This window comes from Aythya fuligula, chromosome 1 (assembly GCF_009819795.1).
Source record: "Aythya fuligula isolate bAytFul2 chromosome 1, bAytFul2.pri, whole genome shotgun sequence".
In the NCBI taxonomy this organism is placed as follows: domain Eukaryota; kingdom Metazoa; phylum Chordata; class Aves; order Anseriformes; family Anatidae; genus Aythya; species Aythya fuligula.
In genome coordinates, this window is record NC_045559.1 from 39,238,083 (window position 1) to 39,254,982 (window position 16,900).

At 41.7% G+C, this 16,900-nt stretch overlaps 1 protein-coding gene across 1 annotated transcript in view; it reads left to right on the forward strand.

Moving 5' to 3' along the window:
- TRHDE (thyrotropin releasing hormone degrading enzyme) overlaps nt 1-14,836 on the forward strand; it is a 207,822-nt gene extending 192,986 nt beyond the window's left edge. The window contains exons 16-19 of the mRNA XM_032208064.1: nt 535-705; nt 1,261-1,401; nt 12,277-12,358; nt 14,594-14,836. Of these exons, the coding sequence (XP_032063955.1) occupies nt 535-705; nt 1,261-1,401; nt 12,277-12,358; nt 14,594-14,737 (538 nt within the window). The 3' untranslated portion in view covers nt 14,738-14,836. The remainder of the gene's footprint in view (nt 1-534; nt 706-1,260; nt 1,402-12,276; nt 12,359-14,593) is intronic.
- The last annotated feature ends 2,064 nt before the right edge of the window (nt 14,837-16,900 follow it).

Sequence of the window (16,900 nt, forward strand, 5' to 3'; positions counted from 1 at the left end):
TGAACAGATCTCTGAATTTTCTTTGCTTCTGAAAACACCATTTTTAAGTAGAATTTTCTCCTTACTTCTATGTTCCTGTATGAGTATGAAGCACTTTACAACACAAGCAAGGAGGAATTTCTGGCTGATCAGCTCCCACTTTGAAATCTCGGTACTAAGGACAGGAAGAGGAGTTTTGGCGCAGAGCCCAGCAGCAGGCTGATAAGATCCTGAGCTAATTTGTAGAGCTTATGTTACCTGTCCTGTAGGTTATGTGGTACATTACATGTTGATGAACTGGACAACCATGATTTATATCCTTTTGACAAAATGATGGTTATGAAAGGAACGACAAGCATGTGTTGCCTATTAGAAAATTCATCAGGATGTCTGGGAAGATTTTGGTGGACGTAAAGAGATGTAAATGTAGTTTTCCAAAAAGTGATTACTCTTGCACTTTAATTTTGGAGTCTCCTAAAAGTAGTGATGTTCTTCCTTAGTTTCCAGTGTCAAGAAGCTGCTTATTTAACACAGTGCTATTACTGTTTTCTTTTTTAGAATCCCACTTAATGTGAGAGACATTGTCTACTGTACAGGAGTTTCACTGATGGATGAAGATGTATGGGAATTCATTTGGATGAAATTTCATTCTACCATAGCAGTGTCTGAGAAAAAAATATTATTAGAAGCCTTAACTTGCAGTGATGACAGAAATTTGCTCAATAGGTACAAAACATTATATATCTGTATCTGTTACTGATAATCATTTTAATATTTATGGATCATCACTTGAGCTTCGGTCTAAATGAAGAAAAATTTGCTTTTAAAGCACAGGCATCTATGTAAACTGTCCCATGTTTTTGCATTATTACACATGAAAATTAAAACATGTTATGTCATTTCACTTCCGAATTGTTCTAAATTCATAAGAGATGTTTGAAACCTTATAATAATTGTTATGTTTTATTGGCATAGCCTTTATATAAATGTATTGACCAGTCTGATCTTATTGATTTCAAGGAAGGTTTCACTCAGCTTTTACTGAAATCCTTTTCCATCCCTCCAGCTATGGTAGTATCAGCATTCCGTACCAAAACTAAAGTTTATTCTGATTCATAAATATGTCTGATCTTTGGAATTACAGAAATAAACCAAGAAACCTGGAGACTTAAACAAACTGTTTATTTGTTTGTTTGTTCTGAGAGTTTTTAGACATGCTGTTGTCAGAATATGCATTGGCAGATCTAAATAGGATTTTTTTTTCCTTGTTATTCCTACAAGGCTTTTGAATTTGTCTCTCAACTCAGAAGTTGTCCTGGATCAGGATGCAATTGATGTGATAATCCATGTAGCTCGAAATCCACATGGAAGGGATCTTGCTTGGAAGTTTTTCAGAGAAAAATGGAAAATATTAAATGCCAGGTAAAGATAAAAAAAAAAATAAATTTATCTTTGTTTTATTGTTTTGATGTAATTCATATAAGTATTGTGTATGTATTTATTCATTTAAGTTCCTGAATCTAACCCACTCTCTTTTTATTTGTAAATAGAAATATGTCTCTAAATATGAAATGCATACACAGGAGTCACAAATACATGTATTCACATATTATCAAACATTCATGGAAACATTTCTCTCTTAGAGATCATCTATATATATATACCTGTTACTGTATTGTATCTATGCTTATGATAATGAATTCTAGATGCATGTCAGGTGCTGCAGTTCTATGTTTACATAGATAAAAAAGCAGTAGTTCCCAAAGGAATTTTGCTGATTTTAAGTGTGGTAGAAAAAAAAAAATCATATATATATATGTATTTATTTATATATTTTTTCAAGCACATTTATTCAACTGTGGAAAAACAAAAGCAAAGCAAAACAAAACAAACAAAAAAACCTGTTCTTGAAATATTTCTGCTTTCAAAAGGAAATCTGACGCTAATATCATGTCATCCCCTTTTCTTCTGGACTTTTATACAGAAAGTAGATGGCAGCCAAGTGCTGCCCAGTGCAGTTTGTTATACACAGGATAGGAGCTAATTGTTTGTATTCCTCCAGGAGTTTATACAGGGATTTATGCCTAAATAATTTAGGCATAAATTGTCAAAATTCATATTGCTGCAAACACATATACAGAAGTTGCATATGCATAAGTGTCCTGCCTCAGCAAGTATGTTCATCTGCCAACCTAGCTAACACCTGTGATTTTAAGCACAGCCACAATTAACCAGTGTAGGCAAACGGACAATGTTTAGAAAATTATGCGAGATGCATTTTTTTGTGTGTAGAGGTTTTAATTTTAGATAGTTTAACTGCACTTAAAAGTATAATTTTATTTATCTCATTTGGTATGCATTGCTGTGTTATCTGACTTCACAGCAATCAGCAAGGCCTCATCAAAAAACCTGTTGTATTCTTTTTTTTTTTTTTTCTTAAATGAGAAAATAGCAGAGTCTTGGCCCAATAGCCATGTCTTTGCCCAACATGGGCTTTGTATTACGTTCATTCAGTTTGATCTCCAAACACTAGTCAGAGTCATCAAAAGGATTGTGTTAGTTGACATACACTCTGTGCATTTTTCTGAAAGGGACATCCAGTTGAGTTTCTGTCAATTGCCAAAGGATTCAATGCAGTGGAACGAAATACTTCATACAAGCATGTGTGACGCCTATTGAAAATAATTTCATTTTGTAATTACAGATTAAAACCTTTTAAGAGAGAATTGCAGAGGGTAGAATTGGTCTAACACCTTGTCCCTTAAAATATTCAGTGAAATACATGATTAAATGCAGAATTAGGCTTCTAATTTAAGCTTTACACACTGGTACATTATTAAAATGCAAGCTTTACTGCTGAATTATAGTTCAAGTATACTCTGTCCCAAGACGTTTTTCTGCCATTATAATTCATCATTTAACTTTATTTAAAACTGTAATACTTTGTAATAAACATTAATTTAATAAGATGATATCTCTATGGTATTTTCCATTGAATTTATTATAAAAGATGTTGTCATATCAGATAGTAATGTGAAATAGCTGAGGGCAATTGAATTATGCTATAACACTATTTCCTGTAACTTTAAAACACTGCTTATCAAACACTTAGAATGACAACAAAATATTATTATCCCTTTGTAATTTTACATTATTACTTGTATATGCATTGCCCAGAAGATATCAATAATGTTGGAAGTCTTTAAAAAAACACTTATATTTCATTTGCAAAGGTTACATAGAAACTACGGTGCCTTATATGTCTTTTGTCAGTGGGAGTAAGACTGCCAGGTTTTATAGAAGTGTGAAAAAGAGAATTGAAAGTTCTATGCTCGAACTGTTAGCTGAGTGTGCAATACTTGGGCCTCTAAATTATTTTGATCATGTGTGCATGTGTGTGAAAATTTACTCTAACAGTGCTTATAAGAATTCCTTCATTCTCAAGTGCTGAATCATTTGTCATTTGGGGGGAATTTGTCAATACGTGGGAAGTCATTTGCATCTGTCCAAAGTAAATGGAATACGCTGCCTTCCAAGTTCAGTTCACGCAAGTACAAAGCTTGTACAAGCGTAAGGCATTGGAGGATCACTTCCCCACAGGTACAGGACGGCCCATGACTCTATAATGTTTCCAGGAAGAGTTTAAGGTTCTGCTTCTGAAGAGCCTTTGTCTTTTCTATGAAGTGTAGGAAGACTGATATTTGCAAGACAAAATGCTTTCTCACGTATTTATATTAATTTTTATGTTTCATCTGCAAAGTACTATTTTAAGATGTATCCTTACTAGAAGGTTTGCCAGCAGAGGCTGTTTCAAAATTGCTTTTAGTGGCTGACTTTTTACCAAATATGCATAATGGTCAGTAATCAGAGTAGGTCTTCACAAAGGCATAGTTTTCAATGGAAGGAATTTTGCTACTTGTTCACACTGTGGCTACAATGCAGACTGCAAAAAAATAAAAACCTTGCAATGATTTTCATGAGGTTGCTTCTCTAAAGTGGATTGGTAACCTTGTCAAAAGACCCCATCAAGAACAGCTTCCAATTTTCCAAGCAGTCAATTATGAGGCTAAGCTGAGAATGTAATAATAAAGGGCTTTGTTAGAAAGCCTAAATGTGCTTAAAGGACCATGAAATCCATACTTCCCATAGGAGGCGTTTGCCTCTGGATGACTCTATATGTCAGTATGACTGAAGTTTTTGGAAAAAGACATGTACTTGCTGAAATATCCATGAATAATTCATGGGTATTAGTGGTCAGGAAGTAGGATTGTTGGTCTCTATAGCAATATTTCCCTTCATACAAGCTCAAGGTAGCAAGCAACACAGCACACACCTTCCTTGAAACAGAAACTTCTCAAAAAACATAATTTCTCTTTTATTTCCCCCTCTTTATTCCTCTCTCTGTGCCTGTCCCTCTCGCTTTCTCTTTCTCTCTCCCTTTTGGATGACTTTCTGGCTTACAGAACTTAGGTATTTAAGGGTAATTAATTTAGGGCTAATAGAAGCAGAACAGAAAGCTGTGTCTGTGCTAGTTCATTTCACTTTGAATTTTGAATGCCTCCTCTCTATCAGTTTGTAAAAGCAGGGTACAAACTGAATTGTTCCCCTGGATAAACTTAATTGTAATGAAGTCTATTAACATTACTTATGCATGTCTGACAAGAGAACTGAATTCTTTAAAACAGTCCAGTTCAGATTAGCTAGATACTGCTTTGGATGTATGTGTATATAAGCACAACTATTTGTAAAGTGCCACTTGCTATGCTGATGGCCTGCGTCTCAGCTCTATCCACCCCTTATTCCATACCATTTATGTCATGCTCAGGTTACACTCTTTTCCATACATTCTAATTAGTCACCTATAGTAGTCATGGTAGTGGTAACATACAGTATTATATAGCAATTAACATGGTACAATTCAGTTCATGGCTATTCTCACCCAGTATTAAATCTCCTTGAGGTACACACCGGACCTCTCCGTTCTTTTGCATCACCCACCAAGTGTATCCAGGTGCCTGAGCGAAAACAATTCCACGAATGGGTTTGCCTTTTCCTGAGGCAGGAGTAGCCCAGACTGTTTTACCCAGCATATTTTTTACATGCACTACAGGAACTTTATCCCCATCTACAGTACGTAACAGGTTTGATTGGGCAGGTCCAGCTCGGTTGGCAGGTCCCCTAGTATTGACTAGCCAGGTGGCCTTTGCCAAATGCGTATCCCAGTTTTTGAATGTCCCAGCGCCCATTGCTTTCAATGTAGTCTTTAACAGTCCATTGTATCGTTCAACTTTCCCGGAGGCTGGTGCATGATAGGGGATGTGATACACCCACTCAATACCAGTTCTTTGGCCCAAGTGTCTATAAGGTTGTTTCGGAAATGAGTTCCATTGTCTGACTCTATTCTTTCTGGGGTACCATGTCGCCATAGGACTTGCTTTTCAAGGCCCAGGATAGTGTTCCGGGCGGTGGCATGAGGCACAGGGTATGTTTCCAGCCATCCGGTGGTTGCTTCCACCATTGTAAGTACGTGGCGCTTGCCATTGCGAGTTTGAGGGAGTGTGATGTAATCAATCTGCCAGGCCTCTCCATATTTATATTTCAGCCATCGTCCTCCATACCAAAGAGGCTTTGACCGTTTGGCTTGCTTGATTGCAGCACATGTTTCACAGTCATGAATAACCTGTGCTATAGCGTCCATGGTCAGGTCCACCCCTCGATCACGAGCCCATCTGTATGTTGCATCTCTACCTTGATGGCCTGAGGTGTCATGGCCCATCGGGCTATAAATAATTCACCTTTATGCTGCCAATCCAGATCCACCTGAGCTACTCAATCTTAGCAGCCTGATCCACCTGCTGGTTGTTCTGATGTTCTTCAGTAGCCCGATTCTTGGGCACATGAGCATCTACGTGACGTACTTTCACAGCCAGGTTCTCTACCCGAGCAGCAATATCTTGCCCACAATGCAGCAGCCCAGATGGGTTTGCCCCTACGCTGCCAGTTGTTTTGCTTCATTGCTGTAACCATCCCCACAGGGCATTTGCTACCATCCATGAATCGTGTGTAGAGATAGAGAACTGGCCATTTTTCTCGTTCAGCAATGTCTAAAGCCAGCCTGAATGGCCTTCACTTCTGCAAACTGACTCGATCACCTTCTCCCTCAGCAGCTTCTGCAACTCGTCGTGTAGGACTCCATACAGCAGCCTTCCATCTTCGATGCTTCCCCACAATACGACAGGACCCATCAGTGAACAGGGCATATTTCTTTTCATTTTCTGGTAACTGATTGTACAGTGGGGCTTCTTCAGCACGACCCACCTCCTCCTCTGATGATATCCCAAAGTATTTACCTTCTGGCCAGTCCATAATCACTTCCAATATTCCTGGGCGACTGGGGTTTCCTATTCGAGCCCGCTGAGTAATCAGTGCAATCCACTTGCTCCATGTAGCATCAGTTGCATGATGCGTAGAAGAGACCCTTCCCTTGAACATCCAGCCTAGTACCGGCAATCGGGGTGCTAGGAGGAGCTGCGCTTCAGTACCGACCACCTCCGAAGCAGATCGAACTCCTTCATATGCTGCCAGTATCTCCTTTTCAGTTGGAGTATAGCGGGCCTCAGACCCTCTGTATCCCCGGCTCCAAAACCCCAGGGGCCGACCTCGAGTTTCCCCAGGTTCTTTCTGCCAGAGGCTCCAGGTGGGGCCGTTCTCCCCGGCTGCAGTGTAGAGCACATTCTTTACATCTGGTCCTGTTCGAACTGGCCCAAGGGCTACTGCATGGACTATTTCCTGCTTAATTTGTTCAAAGGCTTGTCGTTGTTCAGGGCCCCATTCAAATTCATTCTTCTTACGGGTTACTTGGTAGAGCGGGTTTACAATCAGACTGTAATTTGGGATGTGCATTCTCCAAAACCCCACAACACCTAGGAAAGTCTGTGTTCTTTTTTGTTAGTTGGTGGAGACATAGCTGTTATTTTGTTGATCACATCCATTGGGATTTGACGACGTCCATCTTGCCATTTTATTCCTAAAAACTGGATCTCTCGTGCAGGTCCTTTGACTTATTTTGTTTATGGCAAAACCAGCTTTCAGAAGGATTTGGACTATTTTCTTCCCTTTCTCGAAAACTTTCCTCTGCTGTGTCACCCCACACAATAATGTCATCGATGTACTGCAGGTGTTCAGGAGCTTCCCCCTGCTCCAGTGCAGACTGGATCAGCCCATGGCAAATGGTTAGGGCTGTGTTTCCACCCCTGGGGCAGTCGATTCCAAGTATATTGGACTCCCCTCTAAGTGAAAGCAAACTGTGGCCTGCACTCTGCTGCTAGAGGGATGGAGAAAAATGCATTAGCGATATCAATTTGTGGCGTACCACTTGGCTGCCTTCGATTCAAGTTCGTACTGAAGTTCCAGCATGTCCGGCACTGCAGCACTCAGTGGTGGCGTCACTTCGTTCAGGGCCACGATAGTCCACTGTTAGTCTCCACTCGCCATTAGACTTTCGCACTGGCCATATGGGACTATTGAAAGGTGAATGAGTCTTGCTGATCACTCCTTGGCTCTCCAATTGACGAATTAGCTTATGGATGGGAATCAGGGAGTTCCCGGTTAGTGCGATATTGCCGCCGGTGCACAGTTGTGGTAGCGATTGGCACTTGCTGTTCTTCGACCCTCAGCAACCCCACAACAGAGGGGTCCTCTGAGAGACCAGGCAAGGTAGATAATTGTTTAATGCCCTCTGTCTCTAAGGCAGCTATACCAAAAGCCCACCGGAACCCTTTTGGGTCCTTGCAATATCCTCTTCTGAGATAGTCTATGCCAAGGATACATGGAGCATCCGGGCCAGTCACAATACGGTGCTTTTCCCACTCATTCCCAGTCAGACTCACTTCAGCCTCCAATACAGTCAACTGCTGAGATCCCCCTGTCACTCCACAAATATAGATGGGCTCTGGTCCTTTATAGCTCGATGGCATTATAGTGCATTGTGCACCGGTGTCTACTAAAGCCTTATACTTCTGTGCGTCTGATGTGCCAGGCCATCGAATCCACACAGTCCAATAAACTCGATTATCCCTTTCCTCCCCCTGGCTGGAGGCAGGGCCTCCCTAATCCTGGTCGGAATCTTCTTCGTTTCTGTGTTTGAAGGACTGTCTGCTGGAAGTTGGAGCAGCAAACTTTTCAGAGAATCCCTTCTTCCTGATTGTTTTCTTTTGCAACTCACGTACCCGTGCCTCTAGGGTCGCGGTAGATTTTCCATCCCATTTTCTCATGTCCTCTCCATGGTCTCGTAAGTAAAACCACAGGGTAGCACGGGGTGAGTACCCACCATATCGTCTTCCTTGTGTGGATGAACGACTACCCCTGATAGCTGAGACACTGCTCTGTACAGGTACGGAGGAGAATAATCTCTCTTCAAGTTGGTGAACCTTTTCAGAAAGTTTCTCCACAGTGTTCTCTTTGGTCGGTGGACACTGGTTGGTTCAGGTGGGGATGAAGATAGATTCTCTTTAAGTTGGTGGAACTCTTCAGAAAGTTTCTCCACAGCTGAGACGCAGGCCTGTAAGGAAGAGGAGAGACTTTCTTCGTACTGCCGGAGTTGTTTAGCCACTTCATCCACTGTGGGTTCCTCATCCTCTTTCCAGGCCATTATTGCCAATGAGCTGGCATATGATGATGGTGCACTCCGTACAAACTTCCGCCACATGGGTCGCGTACACCTGACTTCATCTGGATCTTTGGATGTTTGTCTGAGGTCTGGATCCTCATAAATCACTTCCCGTACGGCTAATTCCCTCAGATACTGGATTCCCTTCTCCATAGTGGTCCACTTGCCTGGTAGACATAAAAGTTCTTCCTTGAAGGGATACCTTTCCCTCACAGCTGAGAGGAGACGCCTCCAGAGGCTGTGAGATTGTGCTCCATCTGCAATTGCTTTGTCAATGCCTGCATCTCTAGCAAGGGATCCCAGTCGCTTGGCTTCCCTGCCGTCTAATTCCACACAATTAGCTCCAGTGTCCCAGCATCGGAGCAGCCAGGTGACAAGCTGCTCACCTATACAGCGACCAAAATCTTTTCGCACATCTCGTAACTCACGCTCGTTTAGGCTTCGGGTAGTTACTGTTGATTTTTCGGCATCCTCATCTTCCTCCTCCTGAACCCTTGATGGCCCAGCGTCGTCGTCATCTCCGTCGTCTCTATACCTAGATTTGGCAGAAGATTCTCTGCGTTCTAAACGACCTGAATCTCTATACCATTTTTTCACCTTCTCTACAGGGGCAGCTTGCACTGCTACTGCTCGTTTCTCTGACCTTGTTACAGGGTCTGCCACAGAGGTTGGAATACCCTCCGCAGGGTCAACTTGCACTGCTACAGCTCGTTTCTCTGACCTTGTTATAGGGTCTGCCACAGATGTTGGAATACCCTCTGCAGGGTCAACTTGCACTGCTACAGCTCGTTTCTCTGACCCAGCTACAGGAGCTGGAGCGGCTGCAGGAGCTGAAGCAGCTGCAGGAACCGGAGCTGGAGTGGCTGCAGGAGCTGGAACTGGAGCAGCTGCAGGAACTGGAGCTGGAGCGGCTGCCGGAGCTGGGACTGGAGCAGCTTCAGGAGCTGGGACTGGAGCGGCTGCAGGAACTGGAGCTGGAGCGGCTGCAGGAACTGTGACTGGGGCGGCTTCAGGAGCTGGGACTGGGGCGGCTTCAGGAGCTGGGACTGGAGCGGCTGCAGGAGCTGGGACTGGAGCAGCTTCAGGAGCTGGGACTGGAGCGGCTGCAGGAACTGGGACTGGAGCGGCTGCAGGAACTGGGACTGGAGCGGCTGCAGGAGCTGGGATTGGAGCATCTGCAGAAGCTGGGACTGGAGCGGCTGCATAGTCCACCGTAGGGGTCACAGTGGCCGTTGGATCTGTCACGGGGCTTGGAGTGGCCGCAGGGTCTGTCACTAAGTTGATAGCAGTATCCATGGCAGCTCGATAGGCATGAGCCAGGCCCCAGCATGTTACAATGATTTGTGTTACTTTGGAACTTCCCGAATCGCGACACCTTTTATTCAAGCATTCTGCCAGTTTTTGAGGATTTTGCACTGTTCAGGGGTGAATTTCCAAAACACTGGGGGTGCCAACTGGTCTAGATGCCTGCCCATATCCTCCCATACTCCCTGCCACCCACAACTATACTGCCTCCGGGCAGATCTCTGGATGAGCTTCCTAAGTAGTTGTTTAACTTTAAGCAGAACCTGAAGCGCATTCAGGAGGCAGAACAACAGGACTATGCTGGTCTGAGTATCCCAAGGATATTCAATATCTTGGAGAGCTATTGTAATAAACTCGGAGGATAGGGTGGTGAAGGAGGAAGGGAGAGTGATCAAGGAGGGTACAGGGGTGGTGAAGGAGAAAGGGAGAGTGATCAAGTAAGAAAAATTATCTTCCCCTTTCCCCTCCACAGATTGACTCCCTAATGAAAAAAAGCAACAGATATAATTGCTAATAGTTTCCAAAATACAGTTTCCAAAGTATAGAATCGAAGATGTTACTGAGTACAAATACCAGGTTAGAGTCATGGCCAGATATTTCATCATCTCATAAGCCACTGATACAACACACAGTACCATAATGGTCTGAAACCAGGGCCCGGAGAGGATAAACAACATGACAGAGAGCACATACGGAAAATAACGTGCTATAATACTCAATTTGGAAAACAGGCGCAGCACAGTTGAGATTAAAGCAATCAGCATTATGACAAGTGACTATTAAGCAGGTCTAATACTTATACCAATTTTAGTTTAACACACTCTGGTCAGATCTGCCGTTATCTCAACCTTTCGTGCCCCACGTTGGGCGCCAAAAAGACTGTCGTGGTTTAACCCGGCTGGCAGCTAAACACCACGCAGCCGTTCGCTCACCCTCCCCCCTCCCTCTCTGGGACGGGGGAGAGAAATGGAAAGTGAAGCCCGTGAGTTGAGATAAAGACAGTTTAATAAGACAGGAAAATAATAATAATAATAATAATAATACAATGATGATAATAGTACTACTAATAATAATATGTACAAACAAGTGATGCACAATGCAATTGCTCACCACCCGCTGACCGATGCCCAGCTTAACCCCGAGCAGTCCGGCCCCCTCCCCCCGGCTAGCCACCCCTATATATTGTTTAGCATGACGTCAGATGGTATGGAATACCCCTTTGGCTAGTTCGGGTCACCTGTCCTGGGTCTGTCCCCTCCCAGCTCTTACTGCACCCCCAGCCTGCCTGTTGGCAGGACAGAGCAAAAGTCTGAGGTGTCCTTGGCTTGGTATAAACACTGCTCTGCAACAATTAAAACATCGGGGTGTTATCAGCACTCTTCTCATCTTAAGCCAAAACACAGCATTCCACCAGCTACTAGGAAGAAAATTAATTCTGTTCTAACTGAAACCAAGACACTAACTCAAACACTTGCTTTTGGTTTCCAGTGGTATTGCATTCTCCATACTAGAAACATTGGAAATAAACACTACCACAAGCTATTCCAACATGTGATGCAAAACTTCAGGTGTAGTCTGGTTAATCTTATAAGCGATGTAGCTGCTTTGTCTGGGGGGGGTCAAAAAAAGCTTGTGGACAAGAAGGTGGAAGAGTAGTGTTTGAATGGCCGGTTTCAAACTACCCATAGAATGTCATTGCTGATTGCCATTGAATATCCTACCCAGTAAAAACAAATTGGCTTCTAAATATTCTTTGCTCAAGCTTTTGAATTTTCATTGACAGGTTGGTTCTTTGAGCATGTTACATCATGGCCCTGGGAATTATTTTAGCACTATTATTTTATATCAGCATTAATTTAATTATCAGGTACTGGAACAAGAGGATTTGACTCAGTTCACTTATCCAGAGGCTATTTGTAATGTAGATAAAGTGGATGAATGGAAAATGCAGGGAAAGCTGCAGCAATTCCAAAAGTTTATGGTAATGGTACAGCTCCTCAGAATATTTCTCCTTAGTTGCTGTTTCTCTCCTTCTGTGGTGCCTGTATTTTGAGCTTCTTGGTGTCATGACATGGGAAGCTACTAAGCCTATTCTGCTTAGTAGTGTCTGACTAAAAGTTAAGTATCAAGAGCTCAGCGTAGAAGTAGGTCTCAGTTCAGGTTTTTGGCATGAAACACTGAATGACAATGTCTGATTCCAATGCTATACTCTTGGACCTCCAGAACTGTCCCACATCTTCCCTTGCTTACAGAAGACTACTTTCTCATTTTCAGCTGGCCTGGTTCTTGCACTAACTCTCTGAATCTTCTTTTTGCCCTTACAGGTATGGAGAAGCATTATTTATGAATTCGAAGCTTATCAGTGGGGTCACAGAATTCCTTAATACTGAAGAAGAACTAAGAGAGGTAATTTTAAGTGAATTCCAGTATGTGAGGCTATTTTTGTTGATGGAACAGGGCAGGAGCAATTAGGTGACAGCAGCTGCTAAGGTCAGAGAAGCTGAAAAAATGTGTCTGCTGAATGAAAGCAGGCCTGGAGGGACAAGGAGTGACTTTGTGTTCCTTTACACTCAGTTAGGGGCAGCACTGGGAGAGTGAGTGTTTTTGTAGGAACCCTGGCTGCTCAGCTGGAGTTGGACAGCATGAGAATGAGGAGCAGACTGCAAAGGCACCCCGATGTGTAGGGGAGGTGCCAGGAAGTGGGTAGTATAGGTAGCTCTTGGTACTCTAAAATTTTGCATTTCTTCCATTCATCTGGCAGGATCTTGCTACAGTAATTCTTTATTTTTCTTCCACTAAGATGTGACAGGCCCTTAGCTGAATTTAACTTGAAACAGGGTTTTACATCTCTAAAATATAGTATACTTTACATAGGAGATTGGGATCTCACTTTTAAGTGTTCTGATGTTGAAAGAAAAACTAGAAATAACTCTGGAGCAAAGGCTTGGCTGGATGAGTAGGACTCATTTTATTTTTATTTTTATTATTATTTTTTTCTCTACTTTTGGTTGAGAAGCTGAGCAAGAGATCTTTCTGTCCAGATTAGCTGATGCTGCAGAGAGCAGCCCTAAGAAAAACCTCAGTGGTGAAAGCAGGAGAAACTACAAGAGCCTTCACTGTTTTTTTATTGCCTACTGTATTTCAATGTGAGAAAAGCTGTAAACCCTGTTATTCTGATCAAATGGCATCACAATAATTTGTTCTAAATGCTAATTGTTCCTTATTTAGTTTGTCAAGATCTTTCACTTTAAATTAACACCTGCCCTGACTAAGATATTTGTGCAGTTGCCTTACATTCTGTTTATGCTCTGCTCAATTTTACCCCAAATGGGTCAAATGATTCATACACAGCATAATCACCGTTAGTTGACCTCTAATTCTGCTGCAATATTTGTGCCCAACCATTTGCATGCACTCAAGTCAAGTGGCCGCTGGTACTTTGGGAAGAGCCACAGCTGTCTTCCCAAGGCTACCCAGCTGGGAAGGATGGTACTGGCTAACACTTGAGTATCTGACCTGCAAAAGGAAGCTTTCTGTACTCTCAGTTTCTACCTCATGATAGCATTAGCAGGCTTCCTGTTTATACTTCCCAGAAAAGAAACTGGACACGTAAAAAAAATTGTTATAAAAACTGCAGAGATCAGGCAAGGTCTGATTTTGATAGTTCCCAGGTCCCTCCCATCCTTTTAGCTGGGATGGGAATGAGATAGCTGCAGGACTAGCTTTTTCAGTTTTCAGCCCATACACAAAGGGAAGCAGTTGGAAGTTAGTTTTAAACACACAAGGTGATTCTGGTATCACCAGGAAACAAAAATTTACTAATCATGAATAACTGCAGCTAAAACTACCTAATTTTATACAAGTCAATATAACCAGCAACCTACTGTGCAGATCAGCCTTGCAGCTCTCACTTAAAAAGAACAGCAATTCAAAGCACACCAGTGCCATCAGCTATAATAATCCAGGGGCTAGTGCTATAATTTGAGTATACATGAGAAGAGGCCTTTTCAGTTTGCTCAAAAAAAGATCAAAGTTTTCTCATAAGGGAAAGAATCTGTTACAGACATTCAAAGATCAAAAAAAGATTCAAAGATGAGTGCCCACTTGCTTTGTTGCCATCCTCTTTCCACTGTAACGATCCCTTCCTTTTCTAAACAACCAGCTTGTACTATATCATAAAAAGGGTTCTGCAAATCAAAAGTAAATAAATTTGGTATGAAGTTTGATTGAACCAAAGAGCATCAGGGCTGCATTCTACTGACATTTGCACATACACCTGAATTAGAAGCACTTAGAGTGCTCCCAGTTTAGTTTCTTAGGTAGGAAAAAAGTTCAGAGCAGCCCAGCTGTTTGCGCAGTGCAGCAGCGAGAGGTTTCCTACGAGAGGTGGAGGAAATGATATTAATGTGATCCAGCACTGACATGTCAATATCTTCCAGTGTAATTTGAAGCAATTGCATCACATATAATTGACAGTCTGCTGTCTTATTACATTTCCTTTTAAATCCTTCTACATGATAGTACATTTACTGCAGTGGTGATTGTGGAGGTTTGTCCTAAATGCCTGACTTGTTTACATGAACTGAAAATATTTACTTTCCTTAGTTCTTGCAAATTTAACCTGTTAAATTGTATTTCCAGCTAAAGAACTTTATAAAGAGTTATGAAGAGGGAACTGCTGCCTCTTTCTCTCGTGCTGTGGAAACAGTGGAAGCCAACGTACGGTGGCAAAGGCTTTATAAGGAAGAACTATTCCAGTGGCTAAGAAAATCCTTGACACACTAATCTGTCTTTCCAACTGAACTTTTAACCTGAAGCTCTGCAAAAGGAAAAGAAATTTTAGAAATGTTCAACATTAAAATCATGAAGACAAGATCAGATTCCAGGGAGAAGTTTTCTATTTCCTTTTTCTTAATTGTGTTTTGTTTGTTGGTTTTTGGTTTGTTTTGTTTTACACTGGGTTCTTGTGAAATTGCCAAGAAGCTTTTCAGAAGAGAAGGTCATGAATGCTTGTGAAATCCAGTCCTCAGTGTACACAACCAAACATGATATTAAGTGGTGCATGTAAATGGTGAAGAAAAACTAACAAACAAAAAAAACCTTCAAAGACTATTTTGTGCATGCTTGTATTGTCCCTGCCTGTATTCTAGCATGCTTATGTATAACAGCCACATTTTGTATGTGAATTCCAGTTACATCAACAATGGGCATTATACAAAGCACAAAGACTATCTACGACAATCAATGTTGCAACGAACAAAAGGAAGGGAAGGAAAAGGAAATGCAGAAGGCTTCCAACTTTGGGCAGTATGAGATATAAAGTTGTCTTTCCCATTAGCTGCCAATTAGTCCACAACTGAGATTGTCTTTTAATGATTACAAGGGTGCCAGCTCATTTTCTGAGTTGCCATTTGTCATGTATGTAGCTGCAATCTCCATATTCCTATATTTAAATTAGCATTTTGTGGGAGGAGAGATTGAAAATGAGAATAAGAGAGGACATCGTTGATGCACTATAATTATATAAATTTATTCACTGCTGATCAGTGAAACCATCTAGTTTTAGTTGTGAACGTATGCAGTGTTTATGAGGAGAACTTTGCATTGATTTTATAGAATCCATGAACCACCTCTTCTGAGCAATTTTACAAGGCAGTGGTATTCATGATCGGTCACCCAACCTGGGCAGTAATGACTTATGCAGCTGATAATACACAAATTTTATAAACAAAGAAAAGATTCAAATGGAAATTAGCAAAAGGGGAGAATGTCTTGTATTCAAAGACAAAATTAATCAAGGGCTGTCTTGAATCTTGTAGATTGGCTGCAGTAATGTTTTATTATAATAGAGAAATCAGAGTCTCCATGTGGGCAATATTTTGCAAATATGGGATATACCTTTTACACCAACTTAGAAAAGTGAAATACAGAGAAAGATGTGTGTGTGTGGATTTATTTGTACTAGCTAATACTGTGAACATTGTTTTCTCTTTCCTTGTATTTCATATAGACTGCTCTAGATGAGTGATGCTTTTCTTAATCATATGCCTGTTTCTTTTTTTTTTCTCAGTCATTAATCTGTGAGATCAGTTATGCAGTGAAAATGCTTGTTGTACAAAGACCATCTGCATCATTGGTGCTATGCGTAAAGGAAAAAACTGATGCATCTTAGGGTCAAGTACTCTATTATGTCTGCACCATGAAGGGAGGAAAAAAAAAGCAACAAAGCTATAGAGAGTTTACAGGAGGCAGGTTGCAGCAGCTTCAGAGTGTGACTGTAGATGTACAACAGTGTTTCTTTATCCCAGCCCATCACAACCATCTGACCACATCATTGCTTGTAAACTGGGAACATGTGGCCAGTCTAATTAGAATAGGCATTGTATTTGGTTGTTTCCTTCACAGGGCATGGAAATTACCAAAATGCTTTAGAGTAGCAGTTGTTGTTTTTGAATTGTAATGTTAGTGCAAAAAGAACCCAAACCCAGCATCTTCAGGCATTATCAGAGTTGTGTGGAGACAGTACTGCTTTCTGGGCTGTCTGGCACTCTGATCCTCAAGAACTGCTAGAAACATCCCATAACTAAGCTGCCCTACTGTTATCATGGGCTAAAGCACCCATCTTGAGCCTCTTATTTTGTGTCTTTTACTGCACAGAGGATGCTGTTTGTGCATGAACTGCATATGTGGTCATTTGCTTCACCATTCGTTATATTAGCTTGACCACATTTAACTAAAAGAAGAGGGAATCCTGTGCTCTTGCACAGTTAACTCTTTGCCTTATAGTAAGCCCTAAAGCTCTATGATGTGTTGCAGTGCTAGTGAACATAATGCCCAGAGACGTTATCATGTCCATGTTGAATGAAATCCTCCTTCTCCTATGTGTTTTACCTACCTCACAGGGGTGTTGTGAGGCTTGACTAATGTTAGCAAAGCACTTGAATATCC